Source organism: Scleropages formosus, chromosome 14 (genome assembly GCF_900964775.1).
Source record: "Scleropages formosus chromosome 14, fSclFor1.1, whole genome shotgun sequence".
Classification (NCBI taxonomy): domain Eukaryota; kingdom Metazoa; phylum Chordata; class Actinopteri; order Osteoglossiformes; family Osteoglossidae; genus Scleropages; species Scleropages formosus.
In genome coordinates, this window is record NC_041819.1 from 17,557,604 (window position 1) to 17,581,912 (window position 24,309).

The 24,309-nt window shown below is 40.5% G+C and overlaps 2 protein-coding genes across 3 annotated transcripts; both read right to left on the minus strand.

The window, feature by feature from the left end:
- Positions 1–9,736: 9,736 nt before the first annotated feature.
- fam199x (family with sequence similarity 199, X-linked) lies at positions 9,737–15,831 on the minus strand. Of its 2 annotated transcripts, none has more exons than XM_018746624.2 (7): positions 15,771–15,831; positions 14,030–14,212; positions 13,602–13,821; positions 13,007–13,159; positions 12,735–12,896; positions 11,650–11,880; positions 9,737–11,082 (listed from the first exon to the last, which is right to left on the minus strand). In XM_018746624.2, exons 2-7 carry the CDS (start codon positions 14,191–14,193, stop codon positions 10,909–10,911), a joined length of 1,104 nt encoding a protein of 367 aa, XP_018602140.1. In that variant the 5' UTR covers positions 14,194–14,212; positions 15,771–15,831; the 3' UTR covers positions 9,737–10,908. The 2 variants fall into 2 exon arrangements, with proteins under 2 accessions (XP_018602140.1, XP_029113873.1); XM_029258040.1 differs by lacking the exon at positions 15,771–15,831 and adding an exon at positions 14,553–14,856.
- A 2,228-nt stretch (positions 15,832–18,059) lies between these two features.
- LOC108931047 (lysozyme g-like) lies at positions 18,060–22,173 on the minus strand. Its single transcript, XM_018746625.2, has 5 exons — positions 22,043–22,173; positions 21,169–21,252; positions 20,515–20,711; positions 19,865–20,006; positions 18,060–18,301 (listed from the first exon to the last, which is right to left on the minus strand). Exons 1-5 carry the CDS (start codon positions 22,044–22,046, stop codon positions 18,168–18,170), a joined length of 561 nt encoding a protein of 186 aa, XP_018602141.1. The 5' UTR covers positions 22,047–22,173; the 3' UTR covers positions 18,060–18,167.
- Positions 22,174–24,309: the final 2,136 nt, after the last annotated feature.

Sequence of the window (24,309 nt, forward strand, 5' to 3'; positions counted from 1 at the left end):
TGTAATTTCACCTGCCTTGGTTGTTTATCACCTTTATAAAAATGCATATTAAATTTAAGTAACATATTACTAACTGTTCTATCTTCTTGTTGAGCACTACCTTGCTACATAAGACCTGAGGAGGCCGGCCAATGGTGACAGACGAATCCCGTGCTGACAGAGGATGATGTCCATCTGCCATGACGATCAAGACGTTCCGTGCCGAGCTGGGGACCCAAGATGCCATTTACCAACATTATAATTACTTGTTACACAATGGCTTACAAATTGTTACTTTCTAGAATTCCCAGGAGGGGTAGGACCGCCAGAGGTTTTTTTCTCGCTCAACCTTCAGTTGGGAGTTTTTGTTCCTTTCCCCGGTGGCCAGTAGGTATACTTATAGCTCTATAATTTTTTCATTATGGTAGCCATTAGTTGACTGTCTTCTTTGTTTGTATCAATTTTTCTTGCGTTATGCCTGTGTTAAAGTGCTCTGTGTCACTGTGTGAGAAGAGTGCTCTATAAAATAAAAATAAATAAAAATAAAATAAAAAATTTCTTTTTGCACCACCAGAATAATTTCTTTTACAGTTTCTAGCCATTGTAAAAAGTAATTTAAATGGAGTGACAAGCAAAACATTCTGCAAATAAAAATGTTTTGTTAATACAACACAGTGGTTGATAGATGCACTGACTGAGTTAATAAGAAATACAGAGCTGCTTGAAAGTATGTGAAGCCTATAGGGATCGTCATTATTCTTGCATAAAGTATTAAAATAAACTTATGAAATGAATAAATAATTATGATTTACACACTTGATTCTACTCCTACTTGGTTTATCCAATGGAACTTGGGCTTTTGCTAGACATATTATTTCTTCAAAAGCAACATTATGGGACTGTTCATCACACCTTTTATGTCTGATGAGAAACACGTAGTGGTAAAACTGAAGGACACAAGGGGTTCTCATACTTTGAAGCAGCACTGTGCCTTTTGGCTGTTACCATAAAAGCAGATGGAGAGGTTATTAGGTATGATAAAATGCTGGGACTCAATATACATTTACATTTATTTATATTTATTCATTTAGCAGACACTTTTCTCCAAAGCGACGTACATCTCAGCAAAATACAATTTGCGCATTACATTAAGAGAAAGAGACATGTCTGCAAACATGTCGCTCTTAAATAAACCTAGTTTGTTACTTTCCACTTGATGCACCGATGTTCATCGCTCGAGTAGGTGCATAAAACGCAGAATAGTTGAACCCTGATAACCTCCTACCAATTTTTTTTTTTAAAATTTTTATTCTTATAATAAGATACACAAACAAACAATCACATACAATGCTGCAGTAACGACTGTATAAAGGCTTATCTGGGGATGCTTATGAAGCTACGGTGCATGAACGTTTACACCATACATGAGCTGGAGAGATCTTGGGCTAAATGGGTCCGGAAAAGATGAGTTTTCAGACCCTTCTTGAATGTAGCCAGAGTTTCTGCAGTTCTGAGTGTATAAAATAATAATAATAATAATGTAGAAGTAATATAATTAGTTCAATGGGATGACCATTGTGTTCTTAGGTTGTTGCAAGTCGCACGTGTTGTAAGTTGAGGACCACCTGTGACTGATTCACTGGGTTGGTAATGTAGTGCTCTCTGTTTTTCAAGGGGTCAGCAAGCAATGTCAATAAAATGAGTCAACAATCAAACAAAGGTGATTCCACTACTCAGCTCCAAAAAGGAAAACAATGCTCAAGATTTTGTTTTCCCCTTTCTTTAAAGATACACAAAATTCATCTGTATGCACATTTCCAAAGAAATTACACATCAGACCATTGCATATGAAGTAAGGAGTTGCTGTTTTTGCTGCATCTTTTTTTGACAGTTTAATTAGTATATTTTGCCAAATAAAGTTGCAAAAAAGCAGTCCATTTTGTGGAATCCAACCAGCAGGATTTCAAGACAGTTTAATTTTTATAAGCTGTGTAACAATGTATGTTAACTACAAAAGAGAATTTATATGCATCTGTTATTATGAGAAGAAGTGTGTCCAGTTCACACATGGCTGTTTCCCTTCAAATTACAGTTATTATGCCATCAAAGCACAGAGATTTCCTGCAATGGATTCAGCTATGAGGAATACTAAAAATTTACTTTGACTTGGCTGTGTTGGCTGTTGAAGTGAGCCGAAGGAGCCACTGGGACTGTTTAACTGTTGTACAAGAGACACAACACAGGTAGGTCCCAAGCCTCTGTTTGCTTTAGGCCACATTTCCGTTCTTTTGTTCTCCCTGGTGGCATAGCGGGTACATCTCAGCTAATGGGCTCTATTTTTGGACTTGGGGTTTGAATCCAGCTCTGTATTTAGCTGACATGTTCTGCTCGTGGGTTTCCTCCGGGTCCTCTGGCTTCATAGCCCAAAGTCATGTGAGTTCAGTTGAATTTGTGACTCCAAAGTCCCTGCACAGTGTGAATGTGAGTGAATGAAAGTGTATGATTTCTATATGTGTGATATTAGCACCCTACTTAGGGTGTATCCTGCCTCATGCCCTAGGCTTCCGGAATCACCACATGCTTGAACTAAACAAGCAGTTAGCACTGAATGAACAAATGAAGGAATGAATGTTTGAAATGACATGCATTTATGTAAACTGTAGGATCTCAGTAAATAACACGTAAATACAGTATTATGGTTCCACTATATTGCAGCTGTGTTCAGTTACTGGGCATGCAGTCTCTACTCTGCCAGTTTCAGGAGGGATGCCAGCCTGCGGGACGGCACATTGAGCCGACGCTCGGAGTAGCAATCAGGAAACAGTGTGGCGCCCCCAAACGTATAATCAAGGAAGGAAGCGGCTGACATGCACCGCGGTCCAACCCCCTCTGGCGCCTCTTTTGTTCATACCTGTCAAGCGCTGTGCCTCGTATGCTAATTAAGAGACACTTTTTTTTCAATGCACACGCTGGCGGAATTAAAATCGTGTGCTGTGTCGTTTCTCCCGGCATAACAATGCCCAGGAGCTGAGATAGTGTCGCTCCTATAGAGCCACATTTTAGCTCCATTTCTGGCAAGTGGCAGCACATTTTTTTGTGTTCAGGACCAGTTTACAGCTCAATGAATTCTTTAGTTTAGCTTTATGGTAGCAATGATCTTATCCGCCCGATTGCTACATGGTGTCAGGTAGTGTGCTAGTTAGTGCCAACTCTTTACACTCCAGGGACCTTGGTTTCAATCCCCACCTCCCACTGCAGTACCCTTGGAACTAACCCAGAATTTTTCCACTAAAAATGCCAGTAAAATTGCCCATCTGTACACATGCATAAATCATTGTAAGTAGTTTACAAATGTAAATTACTTTGGTGAAAAGCATTAAGCTAAATCATTGTATAATTATAGCATAAGGTCTCCATCCTGAGTTAACTAGACATTTCAGGGAGTCACCAGCATTATGATTAGAGCTGTCACCCTTGTCTTGGATGTACCCAGGTTGAGATCCTGCTCCTGCTTCCCTTGAGCAAGGAAATTACCTTGAACTGGTTCAGAAAAATTACCCATCTGTAATACATGGGTATATCATTGTAAATACCTTAGTGCGTGTATAGCAGGATACTTCACCATATCACGAAGCACACGTCATCTCAAGCTGCTTCCATGAACATTAAAATTACTTCAGTGTATTCCAATGGACTCCCTTGTCAACAAATCTGGATTCAATAGAGTACCACTGGGATGTCCCAGAATGGAAGATTCTGTGCAGCTGTGTTGCTGATAAATCTGCAGAAATTGTATGATGCAATTGTGTCAGCATGGAGCAGAATCTATAGGAGTATTTCCAGTACCTTAATGAATACATGCCACAAAGAATTCAGGTTGTTCTGAGAGCAAAAGGGGGGGGGGGGATATCCTACCTAGTATTAGAATGCTGTTCCTAATAAAGTGGCCAGTGAGTGAATCGTACATTTTTTTTCGTACAATTAAAAAACACAGTTCAATAAATAAGCAGTTTCAACATCGGACAGTAACATGACAAGAAGGCAATGGGATAGCCATTTATTTGTTTTGGGAGAAGCCTCGTGGATTAAAAAGCTGTCCTCAAGGAAACACATGAAGACAAATGCATGGCATATGAACTAGGACCTGGAATTAATTAATAAACCTGGAAGCACCTCCCTTGATAAATGGTAAGATTCTGGTAAACCATTTAATTTGAAAGCTGTCCCACAGAGGGAGGAACCATTTACCTCACGCTGAGTTTTTAATTTGAGTTTGGACAGGTATCTGGTGGGAAATCAAAAAAGTCCTGGCCCAGTACAGAGAAGTCACATCGTTTCCTTTGGGAAGAAGTTTGTTCAATCATGCTGGTGTACAGTAATCATTAAAACAAACAGAGCTGGACAGCTTAAACACATTTGGATTGGTGAACATTATGTCACGTAAGAATTTAATGAAGACATCTCAGTGGACGGCATCGTAGTTAGGACTTTTGTATTGCAAGCTGAAGCTCTGATGACATTTCAAACAGACTTCAACTGACAATGATAGGGTTGTATGATAATGTAGTCTGAATGGTAAGGGTAAATTGTTAGTTTAAGGATAAGAGTAACTACTGTAAATAGGGTAGATTGATTAGGTAAATCATTGGCTAGCTTTGACCAAAAAAGCAAAACAAATCAGTGTTTGTTAAAACTAACATAGCATTTACTTAGTAGATGCTTTTCTCCAAAGCAGCATCTAATGAACTGTATGTAGTGTTATCAGCCCACACACTTTATTCACCAAGGTGACTTACACTGCTAGATACACTACTTACAATGGGTCACTCATTCATACATTAGTGGAACACACTCACTCTCTGTGTCACTCACATACTATGGGGGAACCTGAACAGCATGTCTTTGGACTGTGGGAGGAAACTAGACCACCCAGAGGAGACCCATGCAGACATGGGAAGAACATGCAAACTCCATACAAACTGAGCAAGGATCAAACCCACATCTTCTCACACCACCCAGGTGCTGTGAGAGAGTAGGGCTACTCGCTGTCCCACCAAGCTGCCCTGGCATAGCAGGACACTTGATGGTCATGTAGATACACACACACACACACACACACACACACACACACACACACACACACACACACACACACACACTTTCTGAACCGCTTGTCCCATACAGGGTCACGGGGAACCAGAGCCTACCCGGCAACTCAGGGCGTAAGGCCAGAGGGGGAGGGGACACACCCAGGACAGGACACCAGTCCACCGCAAGGCACCCCAAGCAGGATTTGAACCCCAGACCCACCAGAGAGGAGGACCCGGTCCAACCCACTGCACCACCACGCCCCCCTATCATGTAGATACAATTTTATTTAATTTTCTCCCAGTGGGGGAAAATACAGGGTTGTTAAATAGTTGAGGAAGGATTTTCAGTTTAAATATGGGGTTGCCTTAGGAAAGAGAACTTACTTCTTATTTGTAACATGTGTTGTTTTCAACGGGTTTGAACTAATTATAGGTACCCCTGTTAGAACCTAATTTGTTCCTGAAAATAGTCCATATACCAACAGTCTGTAAACTTAGAGGTCCTTTCCCATTATTTTAAATGGGGTGGGGATGATACATTGGGAATTATATAGCCAATATTCCCAAATATTTCAACAAACACCTTCCAAAAAAAAAAAAAAAAAAAAAGTCTCAAGAAATTGTAATCAGAGCATCAGGATGATAAGATATTAAACATAATCAGCTTAAACACCAGAAAGAAGTTCCTAATACCAGGAGTTGTAGGGCTACATATCGAACATGAGTACTACATCACTAGGGCTGTTATATTAAAAATCTGCACACTGGGAGTTCGTACAGCAGGGTATACCCTTAATGTGGTACAGTTGTCCTGGGCTTACAGCGTTTTACTGAGAAACAGAAACTGAAAAAGCTACCCAAATATGTTTTTGTTTTATTTTTTATCCATGTATTTTGTCAACTCAATTCAAAGTTTCTAGTAATACCTATCGCTTCTCCATTCTGAAACCTTGAGTGAATTTTCAGTACATTATTATTAACAATTCTTTTAATCTAGAATAAAAATAAAAGTGCTTTTCAGATATAAGTAACAAAATAAGTAGAGGGAAAGCACAATACCAATACTAAACAATACTGCCATGCCCTCGCCGCCGGAGCACCAAGGCACACCTGATGCCGCTCTCGGACAGATGCATAAAAGGCTGAGGAAGGCAATGAGCTAGTGCGGAATCTTGTTCAGCCTACCGACTCCTGACTCAACCTATTGCACCCTCCTTCGCCGTTTCCTTATCCCTCTCCTTGTCCGTTTGTGATCATTTTGGATTATCGACCTTTCGCCTGTTTACTGACTGAACATGCTAGCCAACATTTTCTGTCTTTTTGGATTCCGTTGTTGCTGACATTCTCCCCTCAGACCTTCGCCTGCCCTCCGACTACGACTTTGGATTTCCAAAATAAAAGTCCTTTTCACTCTGACCACTTCCTTCCAGAACCCCAACATGGCAAATACCACTATGAAACACTGCTTTGCTTTTGGTTTCTCTTGCCAGAGCAGTTTTTGAATGCTCATTAAAGAGCAAGAGGTGGGCTCATCTGGGGCAACAAGCTCATGTTCTTGGTCAACTGGAGGTGTGAGGTGTCACAGCAGGAATATTTCTCTAACATTGACTAGATCCATGTAGGTCTTAGTTTTCCTAAGTCTTACTGATATACTGAGTATATACTATATTCATAACTCACAGCCAGTGCTGCACCTTGAGGGACTTGAACGCTATAAACTTGCATCATCATCTAGTTGCTGATAACAGGCAGCAATGATGAAAATCTCCAAGATGATGAGAACTTTACTGCAAGGGAGTACAGTGTTGTGCAGTTGTTGCAGAACCTAGGAGATCATGATGATCCTGATCCACTGACATGAATAGGGCTCTAATACATGGCATGTGAAGGTGTTTACCTTTGGTTTTGCCCCGTTCCTATACCGTATTCTGCCACATCCTCCAGGATCTACATATACAGCCAGTCTTCGCAACCTGCTACCAATACTGGCAGACACAGTCACCCCATTATTTTCCCCCTAAGTGCCTCCAGTGGTTACATACGCTACTTACAAGTTACCCACAATGCAACTATTTACACAAAACATCATCCCACCTAAATACTAGTAACGCGGGTCGTTACAATACTATCGGATTTTTATTGCAATTCTTTCCTTCTACTGAATTACCAGGTCCTGTCAGGTGTCGCTCTCCAGACCAACGGTCATGCTTTGCAAAGCGCACGCGCGCTCGTTCACTTTGCAGTTGCTCCCGCGCAAATGGAAAAAAAAAAACTCGCAGAAGGCAAAAACAAAAATATGTGAGGAATAAACTTTTCTTGAATACAAGCTAAATGCATGGGCAGCGTCTCAGCAGAAGTTCATCTTATTTTTTTTCCCATAGAAATGAAGCTGTGATAAAGCTGTGATAACCTTAGCGGAAACATGCATTCGCAAACAATTCAGACTTGGAACATACTAGCCAACATTTTCTGTCTTGTTTTAATCATCACGAAAAGAAGCTTGAGGTTTTCCCCCTTTTTTCAAGAAAACAAGACAGAAAAAACATGTATCCCTATGTCATTTGCATAACATTATTAATTATATTTGTTATTAATTACATGTCATTCATATATGTTTAATAAAGTGATAGAATGTTAAACTATAAAATAAATTATAATTATATATATATATATATATATATATATATACGTATTTCAAAGAGCCTCTCTTTCTCACGTCAGTTTCAGCAATACACTGACCCAACAAATATTATTTACATAGTCCCAACATAACTGGATTAAGTAAACACAGATTGTACACAATGAAATCAAGCTGAGACAAAATGCAAAAGAATTGCGTTACAATGCAAGCGCGATCACCTGTCACAACTATCTCGACTCCTTCTCCAAGAAAACCTTTAGAAAAAGTAATAATCCTACATTTAAAGTGATGTATCTCTGAACTAGAAAAGTGTATTCAGGTCATCATTTCAGTTTTTTCATGTCCCATTATTGACTGCCAGTTTAAAAACTCATGGTTTTTTGGTTCCCTACGTAGTATGAAGCAGTCATTTCGTAGGTGCTTTTCGCCAAAGCAACTTAAAATGTTACACTTATCAGCATTCATTAGTATGTACCAGTCAAAGCCACTTTTCAATTACAGAACTTCTCATAAGTCCTAGAATAAATCAACAAAGTGTTGGTGGTTAAGCCTTCAGTGTCCCTTCCAGGCAAGGCTTTGAGTGTTATGACTGTCTCTTTGAAGAGCCCAGGATGACCACATAGGGAGGGTCTCCATACAATAGGATGACCACTGTAGATGGTCATCCTTTTCCTAAATTTGTAATCTGGCTCATACGCAGGTAACCGGTAGGTCTTGGACTGCTAAATTTTCTTCTTTTCATTTCTTTTATAAAACCTTTATTAGTTTTATTGCCTTTTCTGTTTTGATCTCACATTTGTCAACTGTGTTAAGTGCTCTAAGGGAATCTACTGGGAAAATAAAGTGAAGTGGATGATGTGTGTAATATTGAGTGTCGTTCAATAAATGCTCAGGAAATCTTAAATACTATACATTAGTTTGGATACTTATGCTTTCAACAAAGAGTGACAGCAATACACAGTACTGTGCTGGGATGTGATTCTTTGCGTGACCATGAACTTTTTAATATTGGAATGTTTCACAAGTGATGAAGAGACACAAGTGAAAAATAAATTTTATACACATGGGGACTCGTGATTAATCTAAACATAAAGTAATTATAAAACAGACTGGGTGAATTACTGCCATCCAGTGAACATACTGTAATTATGAATCAAATATTTACCAGCCTACCATTTACATTTATTGATTTAGCAGACGCTTTTGTGCAAAGCCACGTACATCTCAGCAAAAGTACAATTTGTGCATTACATTAAGAGAAAGAGACATGGCTGCAGACATCTGACTCTCAGGTAAACCTAGTTTGTTACCTTCCACTTGATGCACCGATGTTCATCGCTCAAGCAGGTGCAAATCCTGATAGACAAATCCTGATACTCTCCTACCATTTTTTTAAAATATTATAGGATACACATACAATCACATATAACGCCGGAGTAGCAGCTGACTAAAGGCTTATCTGGGGACGCTCATGAAGTTACAGTGCATGAACATTTACACCGTGCATGAGCTGGAGAGATCTTGAGCGAAATGGGGCCGGAAGAGGTGAGTTTTCAGACCCTTCTTGAATGTAGACAGAGTTTCCGCAGTTCTGAGTGAGAGGGGAAGGTCATTCCACCGCAAGGGAGCCAGAACCGAGAACCTCCGTTCAAAAGGATCAGTACGTTCCAAACATACTTTTGACTTGTCTTTGCGAACAAAAAGTAAAGCATTAATGTATTATACCCAAGGAGGAGACAATACATGCACTGCAAACATAGGCTACTTTGTCAAAGATTCTTAGAATCCGAACATTTGATAATGTTTCAAAAATTAGTCAGTCCAATTATATAATACTTAAGTTTGCTATAACATCTGAATTCAAATGACAAAATTAAAACTAAAATGTGAAATGTGTACAAGTTCATCACAAATTCATATGTAACCCATCAATTTATTCATATGGGGCAAAAATATACAAATTTCAAAAATTTAAACTTTTGACAAGTCAGTCAATAGTTGTATCATACAATTTTCTATGTTACAATTAAATACTGTATTTGCCCTAATTTAATAAAGTAAAACATATTTTTGAGCTGAGCTGTACTGTTCTACATTAAGTAGTAAAGCAACATGCATTTTATAGGTAAGTGGGCACAGTAACTTTAAAATTTTAACTAATAGCAATTAAAGTATTACGTGTGGTTGCTCAAATTATATTTACAGTAGCATTTGAGGGGATTTCAATATCCACTAAATTACAGATTGCAGTATTTTTATTTGCAAAGCGCTGAAACACCATATTCTACAAGTTTCCATTGTGTAAATTTCAGAAATACACAAGGATGAAGGCAGAATTAGGTTGAAAATTCACTACACACAATTCAACAAGACTAAATTTTTTCTGAAAATTAATACTTGAAAGAAAATAAGTCATACATTTTAAATCTATCGTTCCAGATGCACTCCCATAAACGCAGGTATGAATACTATCATTAAAATCCACTGAGCAAAACTACTATGGCTTAAGTACATTCAGTCCACACTGACAAAAGGAACCTTACATATATACAGCTTCATTTTTACATTTGAATTTCATTTTTTTTTTTACAGTAATGTACAACAAAGTACCAGACTACTGAAAAAGGAGTAAATTTCACAAGAGCAAAAACAAAGCACACAGCTCTGACAGGAAAATTAAAAGTTAACCCCGCCCCAAAGGAAACGATAAGGACAACAGAGGGAAAAAAAAATGTGAACATTTTGGTGATGATATTAAAGGTTCAGTGTTCCCTCTACGCCATCTCGTTCCATTATGTAGTGATGTCTTATCAGATAGATTGAGATTAGCTGCTGCAATTAACAAGTTTGCTGACGCTTGTGTCACCTTGTCCTTCTAGGATACAAACTGATGAAGGGATAAGTCTTAGTGAGATCAGCTGTACCTGGAAATCACAAAGAAAACCTTCAGCCCAGTGAACAAGCATTACTTTCGCTTAAGGTGCTTTCATTAAAGGATTCTGTGCGAGAGAAATTTCAAGCTACTGTATGTGGTTCATGAAACCAACTATGAGGAGCTCGATGAGTTCAATTTACTGACGCCCTTTATTAGTGTAAAATCCTGAAGTGCGTTTTGTGGATTTTTGTTTTAACTGGGCAACACCTGCATGAGACTGGACTGGGCAGGGCCTAGAAGGAACACTGAGCGATTCACTCCTGTCACATCAGGACTTCGACATCTCCTTCGTGGTCCTCCTCCTCGGGGACTTTGAGAGAAAGCACCTCCTCGTTGAGGAAGAGCCCACTGAGCCGCTCCTTGCGTGCCTGACGCTGCTCCTTCAGCTGCCTCTTCCGCAGGGCCTTCTGCTGTAGCTTGCGCTGCTTTGATCGCTTCTGTTGACAAAAAGCATTGATGGGCGTTAACCCTTTCAGAGAACAATGACAATGAGAAAGGGCAGCAAATGTTAATTTTTGTGTGCTGAACAATAAGCAGTAAGAAATTTGCTGTGGATTTTATTTAATATGGGTAACAGCTGTCAACAGCACTCCAATTTACAACACCCATCAAAATTAGAAGCTTCAGAACAAAGAGGAACCACAACTTCATTGGTTCAGTGACATCCAATTTAAAAGGCTGTGCTCAATTCTCTAGAAACAATTGCATTTTAATGTCAAAAAAGTTTAAAGATGTTCTGTTGCATTACTGCAGGTATAAGTCAACACCAGTCCATGGTGTCAAGGAAATTTCTCATTTTAGCAGCAATACACCTCCTTCCACCTGAGTAATTATCATGTAACTGAATCTCTGAAAAAGGAATGTAAACATAAAAACAACCAATCCAACAAATGCCCAGAACTGAAACTGAAAAGCTAGAAAGAAGCTGTTGACAGTAATGCAGGACAAAACAATGGCTGTGACAACAGCAGTGACATTCAAGTGGCCCTGCTACAGACCCTCACCTTGGAGTCGCGGATTCTCTCGGCGGCGCTGGCAGACAGGTTGCCTTCACTGTGTGTTCGGCTGACATCAGAGGCACGGGAAGCAGCACTGCTGCTGCTTCCACTACTGCTGCTTGCGCTGCTTGCCATGCTGGTATCGCTTGTCCCGCTGGCGCTTCCTCCCCGCTTCCAGCACTCCCGTGCACCTCCGGGACGCTGCCGTGGCCCATGCTCTCGAATGTAGTTCCTCACCTATGGCACAAAGTCACTGTGTGAGCAGTAATTGTTCACTGTAGCAAAGCACTGGTTTCCAGAAATACACTCCTGGAATATACCAGTATTGTCAGATCAGCCGGCCTACTTCGGTCATACCATATGTACACTTGTTTCTACTCCAGTGCCTTAGCAGTTCATGACATGCAATACCTATGCATAGTGACACAGACTCCCAAAAAAAAAAGTATACAAACCTGACTCCTCATCTTTATTTATACAATTTGGACCTGAAGTCTACTACTCGTTTCCCCCCCATCAATTTCAAAGACACTAAAATGTAAGCGATAATCAATAAAAGCTCAACAGTACAGACATAAAACATTTTGTTAAAAAGTTAGGTTGTGTCTAAGTCTTGGATATACTTATAACAAATTTTGAAAACCATTTTGCAAGACATTTGTAATAACCTTATGAAACTATATTAAAACTAACTTAAAAGGACTGGGGGGGAGCATCCATAAACTTCTATTCCATGCTGAGAGTTGACATTCATCCCAAAAATACAAGCAAAGTTCATTATCTTACTACTGATCACAGACACTCAGGAAGACATGACATGATCTCCAGACTATGCAGCAGAGAATTGATTTTCACGCACTACACTCATGACATTTTGGTGCATTCTACTGACATGTACCACTGCCTGTCTAAACAGAGGTTGTTTTTGATTAGTTAACTTATTAGTTAAGAAAAATCATTAAAATAAACATGTCAACACGAAGAGCCAATGTAGCAAAGTGCAATATGGATAACAGAGTAGTTAAACTCTGCAAGCTCTTCAGTATAACTTCACTGCATTTACAGGCTACCTTTCTGTACAAGTTCTGTACCTGCTTCAATTTCTCGTCTGTCAGACAGTTGAGCTCAATGATGAATTCACTGTCCGTTGGTGATATCTGTGCACATGGGTCAATGATCTTTATGATGTCGAGCTGCTCACGCAATCCCATCTCTGTGCTCACTTTCCGGCTGAGGTATTCAATGTATTCCACCTGGGAAAAGTGAAAATGTGGCAATGCAAATTAATACAAGCAAAATCTAATAAATGTTTGCCAACATTGTTTTAATATTGGGCTCTCCCACTGCAGTCGCCCATCACTACCTGCTCATCATTGGTCATGGCACTCCATGGCAACTCGTCCAAGTTCCGGTGCAGTTTGGTCTTCCTCTTGGGGACCAGGCATGGAGAGCTAGGAACACTGGGAATGATGTCCGAAAGAACGTCGCTTCCACTTGCAACGTCGCTTCCTGGCAGCTGATAAAGGGAAAAAAGAAAATGCTTACAGGCCCTCAGAAGGGGGGGGGGGGGGGGGGGGGGGCACAGCAAAAGCAGTGAAGACAGGGAACTCAGTTTTTAGGCTGGACAGTGTTAAACTGCTTATGAGTTTCAACAATTCACTTGTATCACAATTTCAATCTGTTACATGGAGCATGACACAGTATTATTCAGTTATGGTTGACTAAAACAGCACTTATTTTTCAAAATACAGTGCCCAGCAAAACAAAACAGCGTAGTGGTTAGAGCTGCAGCCTTTCGACCCAAATAGTTCGAGCCCCACCTCCAGCTGTAGCACCCTTGAGCAAGGTACTTACCCTAAAATTGCTTAGCTGTATTAACAGGTAAATAGTTGTAAGTATCTCACATAACCAGTAAAAGCTCAACAGTAGAAACATGGCTATGAGTATCGTCAACAAACCTGCCACTCAAATTCGCTGTCTGACCAATCCCAGTAGGTGCTGATGGAGGATGAAACATCGCTGCAGACGCTTCCTTCGGGAAAGAGGTCAAAAGAGGTGAACTCCTGGTCATCCAACAGGGAGTAGCAGTCGTCCTGGTCTCCTACTGAAACGGAGGCAAATAGCTCCTCGCTGCACTCAGAACTCGCCACACTTGTCCCGCACGAAGTGAGATTCCACCTGGAAAAAGGTCAGAGATTTACACCTTCCCTTAAAGAAAAAGAAAAAAAAAAAAAAAAAAAAAAAAAAAAACCTTTTCACTGGTCTTGCCTGTGCTCAAAATGGCACAAAACCCTCCCCACCTTGAAGGCTTGAAGAAGTATGTAGCCTGTTAACTAATCTTGTAGTCCTATACCACAGTCAGGAATAGCCAGCCATAAGTGCTCACCTGTTGCTATGCAACCGTCGGAGTGGATCTGTGCGATGGCAAGAGGACAGCTGACAGCCAAAGTCGCTCATGTCCAATGTGCCCTCCTCACTAAAGTTTCCTCGCTGAGACAGCAGTGGGAAGGGCTCCTCCGGGGCCAAGAACTTCTCATAAATGTCAGACATCTTGGTTCTTAATGCCAAACTACAAGTGACAATTAAAGAAAAAAAGTGTGTGACATTAAAAATTAAGGAACTACTTGATTGAAAAGCCACCCCATGTAACATCACTACTGATTAATACTGATAATGTGACATTGTGTCTTTGCTTTTGTACATGTTTGCATTTGTTAACTGATGAAGATTTTGTAAAAATTTAACACACAACAAATGTCACACTCCTTTTCAACTGAAAAGCCTGTGAACTGCATTGTGATCTGTGGAGGTCAAATGGGAAATGGCAAGTTAAAGAAAAAGAAACAACACCCACACCAAAAATTAAGAAGACAGACTATTGCTACAATACCCTTGATCAAGGTACTTACCCCAACTTGTTGAAAGAGTAAGAATACTGTACTCTGGAAGTTGTCTTAAAGCTGATTATCTAACGTTGTAAGCCCTACTGAGCAAAGGTGCCAGCTAAATAAAAGACATGCTGTATACAAGTCAAGTTTGTTGCGTGTACGTAACACAGGTGTATACTGCACAAATACTTCCTTGTGTCTCCCACAGACTACAAAAGTTATACAAACCAGCAAATACACAGAATAAATACACCAAATAAAAGGAACACACAAACAAAGAGACAGATAAGAACCTTCACACCTTTTACAATCAAATGCACAAACAAAACCTTTCCTGCTTAATATTTATATTGCATTAAAAGTGTGTGTATATGTATATATAAATATACATATTTATATATACATATACACACACTTAATTCATAATACTGTACAGCAAAACATAACTTCATGCTGCAATAATGAGGATGATTGTTACATTTCCATGTATTGATTGTGGGAGGCAGGCAAGTTGACATCTTAGTTATACATGACACAATTTTTTCTTTTTAACACATTTATATATATTAAATTCCTTTCTGCATCTTCACCCCTAGCCTATGGAACAACTCAAAACAACTCAAATGTAAGAACTACACAGGTAACTGCCATATCTGATATCAGATTTGTCTATGTCTGATGATGATGTAACCATTCCCATCATGGCCTTATCCGTACATGCTGAAACAGCAGTGCCAGAGATCCATGAACTCAGCAGGGATAAGGGAACCATGTTACTCTGGTAATCATAAAAGTTTATGTATAAATTTCAGAACGATACCACTCTCTGCACTGCAAAAATTGTGTCTCCCACGCCAACAACAACACTGACTGACTGACTGTTGTCAACAGTAATTTAAGCACACAAAACAAAAACAGAAGTTAAACATACTCTCGGACCATCAAACTAGTTTCCATAGCGAAAGGCCGCGTGTTAAAAGACTTTTCTATGACACAGCCCATAAAACTGTGTGGAAAAAGAGAGCGAGAAGAGATTTCTAAGCCCGGTTTCTTTCTCCGCAGCAACATGGCTGCGTGGCAAAAAGAAACCGCGCCTGGCTGCGAATGACAACAAAAAGATTAAACCAACCCGGTGAGCTAACAAACAAGGTCACGACGCTTAATAACAAACAACTGAACTGTTATTACAAGTAGCGAAACACGTATTTTTCTCTTTAAAATACACATGAACTAACCAACCTCCGCTTTGTGTTGCTTCAGACTAGTTCACTTCCGTTCCGGTCCATTAGCACAACGAAAGGCGAACACGTCCGGGAGGGGCACGCGAAAGAAAACGCGTCACTTCCTGTTTTTAAGAGGCACAGCGGAAACGATGCTGCCCCCCTCCGCGTCGGACCCATATTGCAACGTACGTTCCAGTTGCACAAGCTCTATCCGCTTTTACAGCGTTTCGCGCGCGGGTTTTCGCATTGTCTGTTTACTTACCCCACCTAATTTCTTAATTGATTTTTCTTTTCATACCACCGCACAGGCATGGTCCTGCGCACGAAAGGTTGTGGCTCCGTGGTAGAACGAACGACTTCCCGCAAAGTATTAATTCTGGAAGTCTCAGCTGCAAAAACTGTACATGACATGTAGGGGTCTGAAAACTCAACCTCAGGACCCATTTCGCCCAAGATCTCTCCAGCTCATGTACGGTGTAAATGTTCATGCACCGTAAGCACAGCCTTGCTTGTGTATCTTACAATATTTAAAAAAAAAAAAAAAAAAAAATGGTGGGAAGGTATCAGGATTTGTCTATCCTGTGTGTTTTATGCACCTGCTTGAGGGATGAACCTCCCGCATCGGTGCATCAAGTAGGTTTACTTAAGAGTCACATGTCTGCAGCCGTGTCTCTTTCTCTTAATGTAATCTGCAACTGTACTTTTGCTGAGATGTACGTCGCAAGCGTCTGGTCTGGTAAATGAATAAATGTAAATGTAAACGTGGCGGTTTCGGCCAGTGCTCGCTGTGTGGCAGCTCTGGGGTTCAGGCCCTGCTGAGCTTCCTTGGGGTGGATTGGCATCCTGGGTGTGTCCTCTCCTCCTTGACCTTGCGCCCTGGGCCTGTGTTGCTGGGAGCAGCTGCGACCCACCATGATCTTGCCCAAGACAAGTGGTTATAAACATTGTTGGTATCGTGGCGCGTAGCGCCGTAGATTTGGATGTGTTTAAGAAAGACGTGGAAACAGCATTCATGATCAACGATTTCTTTGAACACCCGCACAAAGAAAATATTGCTTTCAGTCAGAGGACCTCATTTCTTCTAGGACCTGCGCTTACAACCATCCTTCACTGGCTGCTTAGGGCCCCCAGGCTCTGTCCAAAACACCCCGGGAAACAGTTACCCCACCATTTTCCCCTTAAGTGCCCCAAGTGGTTACACACGTTATTTACAGATTTCCCAGAATGCAACTATTTACACAAAACCAGTAACGCGGATCGTTACAGTATATATAGATGAAATAGGTATAGGTATACCCTGAACCTCATCCCTAACTTTATACCCTTAACAGATGCTTTGTGACACCTATAGTGGCAGTTCTTACAATGTCCTACAGGTGGCAGTACTGCACACTTACATTATTTTACTGTACAGCGCTGCAAAACGAGACCAATATCTAAAAGAAAACAGCAACATACTTAACAAAACATCTCATACTAGGGAAAATGTGGAGTTAATCACAATTTGTGGTGAACTGCACATATTTGGTATTGGTACATTCCTGTGAACAGTGATTTATTTGAACACAGATTAGTTTTCAAATGTTCTTTGTATATTTGGTCTATTTGTATATTTGTGCTTGAAAATTTCTAAAAATTTAATTTTTTATTCATAATCACACACTTTGTAGAACATCCCTAATCATTTTCTATTATATTGTTGCAGTCCTAATCGTCAAACTAAATATTTTCCTGTGCTACAGCTAAAAATCCATATTTGTTACAAATAATATATATATACACACACACACACACACACACACACACACACACACATTTTCAGAACCGCTTGTCCCATATGGGGTCACGGAGCCTAACCCGGTAACACAGGGCGTAAGGCCGGAGGGGGAGGGGACACACCCAGGACGGGACGCCAGTCCGTCGCAAGGCACCCCAAGCAGGATTCAAACCCCAGACCCACCGGAGAGAAGGACTGTGGTCCAACCCACTGCACCACCGCACCCCCTCACAAATAATACACTTTGATTTATTCATTTTTAGACTGTAGATCTGAATTTGAACAGTTTACAGCATAATTTTCTATAGAATTTAATTTTATGACCCACTGGAGGCTTATTAAATTGTGACCTTTAAATCCATTTTGGAATACCTGGAAAATATATTCTCTCATTATAGTTAGCTTGGGTTCCTATATAAAATAAAAGACATGCACCAGGATATTTTTGATCTTTCAAAATCTGTGATTTTCTCTCTGATCTGTCATTTGTTGCAAATTTTGGCTGAGGAGAAATAAAAACACATACACTTTTTTGTGGATTGTTTAGTTCAACAGAAAAGCCGTTACATTTCAATGAACATATCACATTTACTCATTTAATGTTTTTATCCTAAAATCCATTTTTTTTTTCATTTATCAGTAACCATTGTTTTTGAACCACTGAGCTCTGGCCACAACATCGTTGGAATAGTCATTGTTGGTGGTGCCAATATCCAATCGCTCGTAAGTCTGGACGTTCCTAATTCCGAAATTGTATGCTGCGATTCCACCTGAAAAACAAACAGATGGTTACCTTTCCGAAGTCGAACTCAGGCAGGTGGACTGATGAATGTGCAGCACACACACCTGTGCTAACAAAGAGACACAATACAATAGCGGACAGCTGAGGACGCTCTCAACTGTAGTAATAAACAGCAAAAAGTCAATTTTAATAAAATAAATAAATAAATAAAATAAAATAGTAAACAGTAAAAAAAGGCCTGACTGACTGTATTACCAGGGTTATACCATCATTTTATGGTAAACTCATTAATTTTCAGTAAACATGGATATCCAAAGATGGAAAGGATGCCAGTCCATCACAGTGTAACTACACAGTCTCTCCCCTATTATATTTATTCATTTAGCTGATTATTTTCTACAAAGTGACTTACAATGTTAATCTACTTACCATTATGTACCCACTTATACAGTAATACTACTAGAGCAATTTAGGGTAAGTACTTTTTTACTGGTACTACAGCTGAAGGGGGGAATTGAACCTGTGACCTTTGGGTCCAAAAGTAATAGCTCGCCTCACTACGCTACCCGCATACTGTGGACAACTTAGTGTCACAAATCCCCCTGAAATGGATGGCACTGGACAGTGGGAGGAAACCAGAGCACCTAGAGGGAACTCACACAGCCACAGTGAGAACACAAAAACTTCAGACAGACTGAGCCACATTAAAACCCAACCCCCGAACAGCCTTGGTTCTGTTTTCCCCATTTCATGGCAAAATTATCTGAATTTTCCACTTGAATGTGTCACCTGCGATGTCAATGTACTTAAGAGCAGGAGGGTTTAAACAGGGAAAAAGGGAAAATATCCTGCTTAACGGTGCATGTGAAGCACAAAAGGAACTAGTGTACGTTACATCTTTCAGCTTTAATAATACAAGTATCGCTATTTAAATTAACAGGAATGTCTTTGCGTTCCAATTTTATTTAGACAGTCTACAGTATTTCTTTTTTGGCTGTTGTTATGTGGGGCTGTATGACCACCCTTGGTAACTACTGTAACCCTCTTCCTTTGAGTTGTATATTGTATTTGCATGTGTTTCTCTTTTCTCGGTGTATCGATTATGTTCATATTACTGGGACCCAGTTCTGTTGGGATAGGAGGGTGTGGTGGTCTGGCGAGTTTGACTGGGTCCTGCTCTTTAGTGGGTCTGGGGTTCAAGTCATGCTTGGGGTGCCTTGCGATGGATGGGTGTCCTGTTCTGGGTGTGTCCCCTCCCCCTCCTGCCTTATCCCCTGTGTTGCCGGGTTAGGCTCCGGTTTGCTGTGATCCTGTTTGGGACAAGTGGTTTCAGGCAGTTTGGGTTCTATGTAAAAATGAAAGGATAAACAGGGCAAAGAAGAGCTCAGGAATAGTGGTGGCTGGTATTGCAGTGGTTAGTAGTAAAGTCTTTGGCTTGGAAAATTGATGGATCACATTCACCTCCAGACATGGTATCCTTGAGCAGAGTACTTGCTCCAGTAAAACTGCCAAGCCGTATAAATGGACAAATAATTGTAGGTACCTTAACATTCTAAAAAATTTTTAGGGGGGGAGCTGAATGCAGGAATACCTTTCAGTACATGCTCCTTCGGCCACTTTGGGAATTTTACACTGACGCCCTTGATGAAATCAACGAGTATCTGGGTGCCCTGTCTTACGTGCGCCTCGCTGTTCCATAGTCCTTCCAAATTTTTGTGGCTCCGCTTGTCGATCTGGAACACGAATGTAGTACAAACAAAAGCAGTAAAAGTCATATTTAAAATGAGACACCACAAGGCAGCTTGAGTCCTTTCAAATTAACTCTGCATTTACTGTTCTGCAAATTTAATGCATATTTACAGTCATACATATGCAAGTAACACATGAGTGATTTTAAGTACTGCACCTACTGATGAAGTCCCTTTATTACAGTTATTACAGCTGTTAAACTGATGTCAAAAGACAACAGTTTATATAAACCAATTATTTATTTATTTTGTTTTATTTTTAATACTTTTGCCACCCATGTGAACTGATTTCTCTTTTTGTGTTTTATTTTATTGAGATATATAATGTGATCTTTGCTGCATTTGGTACTTTTGCTGTGAATGCCGTATATGGAAAGCTACAAGCAGAACAAATCTGGCAAACATTTCGCAATTTGTTTTCATCCGGCCACAACGGCAGAGCAGCACTGGTTCCTTGGACTCAGAATGGGCACTACAGGGAGTCCTGCCTCACCTGCATCAGTCCGAAAGCGTTTCCATGGTCGCCCCAGCCGTTGACCAAGGCGGCTCCAGCCCGGGACTCGCGGGAAATGATACCGCAGATAACGGCGCGGTCAATCTGGAGTTTATGTGCCACGTTGGTGATGATGTCCTTGTAGTTGTTCATCCTGCTCAGGTCTGCCTTGGCCAGCAGATGGGAGGCTTCCACACCTTCCATCAAATTAGAGACATTCACGTGTTGGGGAGTCAGGTGTGGTTTGCTCAAGAGTAATATTTCAGCAGGTAGGTACAGGCCCAGCTGGGCACACATTTCCTTCTGGGAAACTAGATGTGGTTAAGAACACCCGCTTGTCTGCTGAAGGTTACCGATGCCCAGAGAGGACCTCTGGTTGGGCAAAGATAATTCAAAATGCACTAGTGGGTCAGCAGCAGTGGTGTGGATGGGTAAAACCTAGAAAAGCATGAGCTAAGCTTTTAATAAAAAGGGCAACAACAATAATAATAATAATAATAATAATAATAATAATAATAATAATAAAAAGGTAACTGACACAAGGTCAGCCAAGTATTGGATTGTTAAAATTGGAACATATTTTAGAAAATCATATCTAAGTGATGATCACTTCCAGTTAAAACACTCGTAGCAAAAGGTCAAGGTAGAACGTACCAGTGACAGTGAGATTGTCTTGTCTAGCAGTTTTTTGGGAGGCACCGGTGGTGTCAACCTTCATTATATCACCGTAAATGGAGGCTAGGCAGAAAGAAGTTGTTAGGAGTGAAAAAAGAGAAATTACTTTCACGTTTTGGCTTGTTTTACCAAAACTGAAGGTGGTAACAGTATTTCAATGAAAGAATTATTCCATTTTAACACATACACACACAATGCCTACAACAGCTGTCCCAAGCAGGGTCATGGCAAGCCGGAGCTTTATCTGACAGTGCAGGGTTGGGGAGGGATGGACGGACACATGGACACACATACACGATGGGACGCCACTCTGCTGCACGGCACCCGAAGTAGGACTTGAATCCCAGACCCACCAGACAGCAGGACCCAACCAAACCTGCTGCATCACCACACCCTCCTGATTTTTATATGCCCAGCTCATTTCTTACTGCAGTGTTGTGTCACGAGAGGGGTGTGGTGGCACAGTGGTGCAGTGGGTTGGACCAGGTCCTGCTCTCCGGTAGGTCTGGGGTTCAAGTCCTGCTCGGGGTGCCTTGCGACAGACTGGCATCCCGTCCTGGGTGCGTCCCCTCCCCCTCCAGCCTTACACCTTGAGTTGCTGGGTTAGGCTCTGGCTACCTGTGACCCTGTATGGAACAAGCGGTTCAGAAAGTGTGTGTTGTGTCACTGATGAAAATGGCAAAGTGATGAAAAGAAACAGTTTGCTTACATGTGACAGTATCAACTCAAAAGGCCTTGATTTGCACAAAGTGTGTTTAGAAACAAACCAACAAGCTTTTTTTTCTAGATGCTTATACTGCAGGGCAGGTACAGAACTTCTTTTGCTACTGACAAAGTATTTTGGATCACTCACCCATGCTTGATGTTGTCGTTGTGGGCACCTTCTGTTTCGCTCCTGTACCTTCCTGTAACTCCACTCGTTGTGCTCTTTATGTAGACTCCTGGTCGATGTGTCACTTGGTGTTGACAAATAGGCTTCTGTGAGTGAGGCAACCTGATTGGGACAGAAAAAACAATGGGCAAAAGGCGGGTCCCATCGTTGGGGCGTTTTTTTCTTATTTTTTTTTTTGCCGCAGCTTTGCTGTGAGTGCAAATGCCGGGGAGGAGCCTGGCAGAAAGCCACCAGGGTGAGTGGAGCGCATGTACTACTCTCTCGCTCTTTCCCCAGGGTTCTGTGCCCCTAGTTGCCATTTTTTTTTTAAACAAGGCACAATTTCATTTTAACATCAATGTGTGAGTACAAACAAATAAATCGAGCATTTTGTATTAAAATTCTGTATATTGCTTTTTTAAAATAATATTATTATATTTAGGTTAAATTGTTCCCCAGGAAAAGAAAGGAATGTGGTGGAGTGAGAGGTTTGGCTGGTCCCTCTGGGGTCGTCGGTCTGGGGTTCACTCCCTGCTTGGGGTACCCTGTGGTAGACTGGAGTCCCGTCCAGGGTGTGTCCCCACCCCTGCCCACCTTGTACCCTGTGCTGCTGGGTAGGCTTTTGCTTACTGTGACCCTGCTCAGGACAAGTGGTTATGGATGTTGGTCGTTCTCCAAAATGATTGGTGCAGTAAGGTTGTATAACCCACTTATTTGCAAAACTGGGTATATTCAGCAAGTACCTTGGTTAAGGCGTTCTAATGCAGGAGTGGTAACTCAAACCCACACCCTTAGACAGTACAGCCATGCCTTTCTTTATTGCTTCACCTGTTGTCCCTGGAATCAAGCAGCCCCAGAGTGACAAGATACATTTCTACAGTTTTTGGTATATCAGCATTGCATCATGCAGACTGTTATTATTTACACAAAAAGACATTAACCACAGTTAAAACACGCCTTTCTAGCGTAATTGTGTATTGTACTGGACCATCACCCCAGTGCATTCTACAGTGGATATTATATTTTTTCCAAATAATTCCAAATCACAGACACAAAACCACACCTAGACATTTCATCATAAAAACATTTCTCATCATACACCCGACTAAGGTTATTCACTCATATAAGCATAAACCTTTTCAAATAGAAAGAATGGAAAAAAAAAAAAAAAAAAACAAATATAAATATCCAGCATGAGAACAAACATTGGATTTTAAAACACTTAACCAATAAAAGTAATTTAATAAAAACAGTATATAAAATATATACATAGACTGTATTGTGTTACACCCATAAGAAAAGTACTCAAGTATTTATCTTAAGCTTTTACACGCAGACATTACTCTATCAGTTTCAATTTTTAAAAAAACCATAAACATTCACTCTAAAGTGCAATCAAAAATAAAGGTGGACATACAAAGTACTGAAAAAAATAAAATATCTGAAACGCAGTAATGAATGGTGTACTGACTTTTGATGCACTGAGTTCCTACTGTGGGGCCTGTATTTTTAATACTGTAAATCTAAACTGATGATTTTAAATTTTATTTAAGAGCAAATACCTTACTGTTCAACTTAAAAATAATGTAATTATGGAGGGGTGATACAGTTTTTAATCATTTGACATTTAGGTAATATTGCATAGGGGTGTACTCACTTCTATTGTATACTGTACCATAGGTTTAGTTTAACAATCTGTTAGTTTTAGGTGATTAACCGGGACAGTTGGTAGAGCAGTGGTTATGACTTCTGCCTTCAAACTCAGTGGTCCCACATTTGAGTTCTGCCTCAGTGGTTCCACGTTTGAGTTCAAGGTGTAACACTCTTGAGAAAGGTACTAGCCCTAAACTATGCCAGTAAAATTGCTCAGCCATGCAAATAATTGTAAGTTCCTTTGGAGAACAGCATCAGATAAATGTAATATGACACTGGTTTGGTTAAGCCCTTTTTCTTGACTGTGAGAAGAACCATCTAATGGTCTACAACCATCATTCATAACTTTAATGTGCTAAAGCTCTGTGTTATTTTCTCTCTTTCTTTTTTTCTTTTTCGAAGAGCAGGAAGGAACATGCATGGGGGACTCAACTAGTTCCAGTCTTTCATTGGGGAAATTCTTTTATTACATAACAGCACAGCAAAGAGGAAGAAAAAAAGAATAATCCCAGCCCCCACTCTCCATAGTGACTGTTGTCCCAGCCCTGGGGAGGCATGATAGGTGTAACACATCAAGCTTCCCCCAGGAAGTAGAA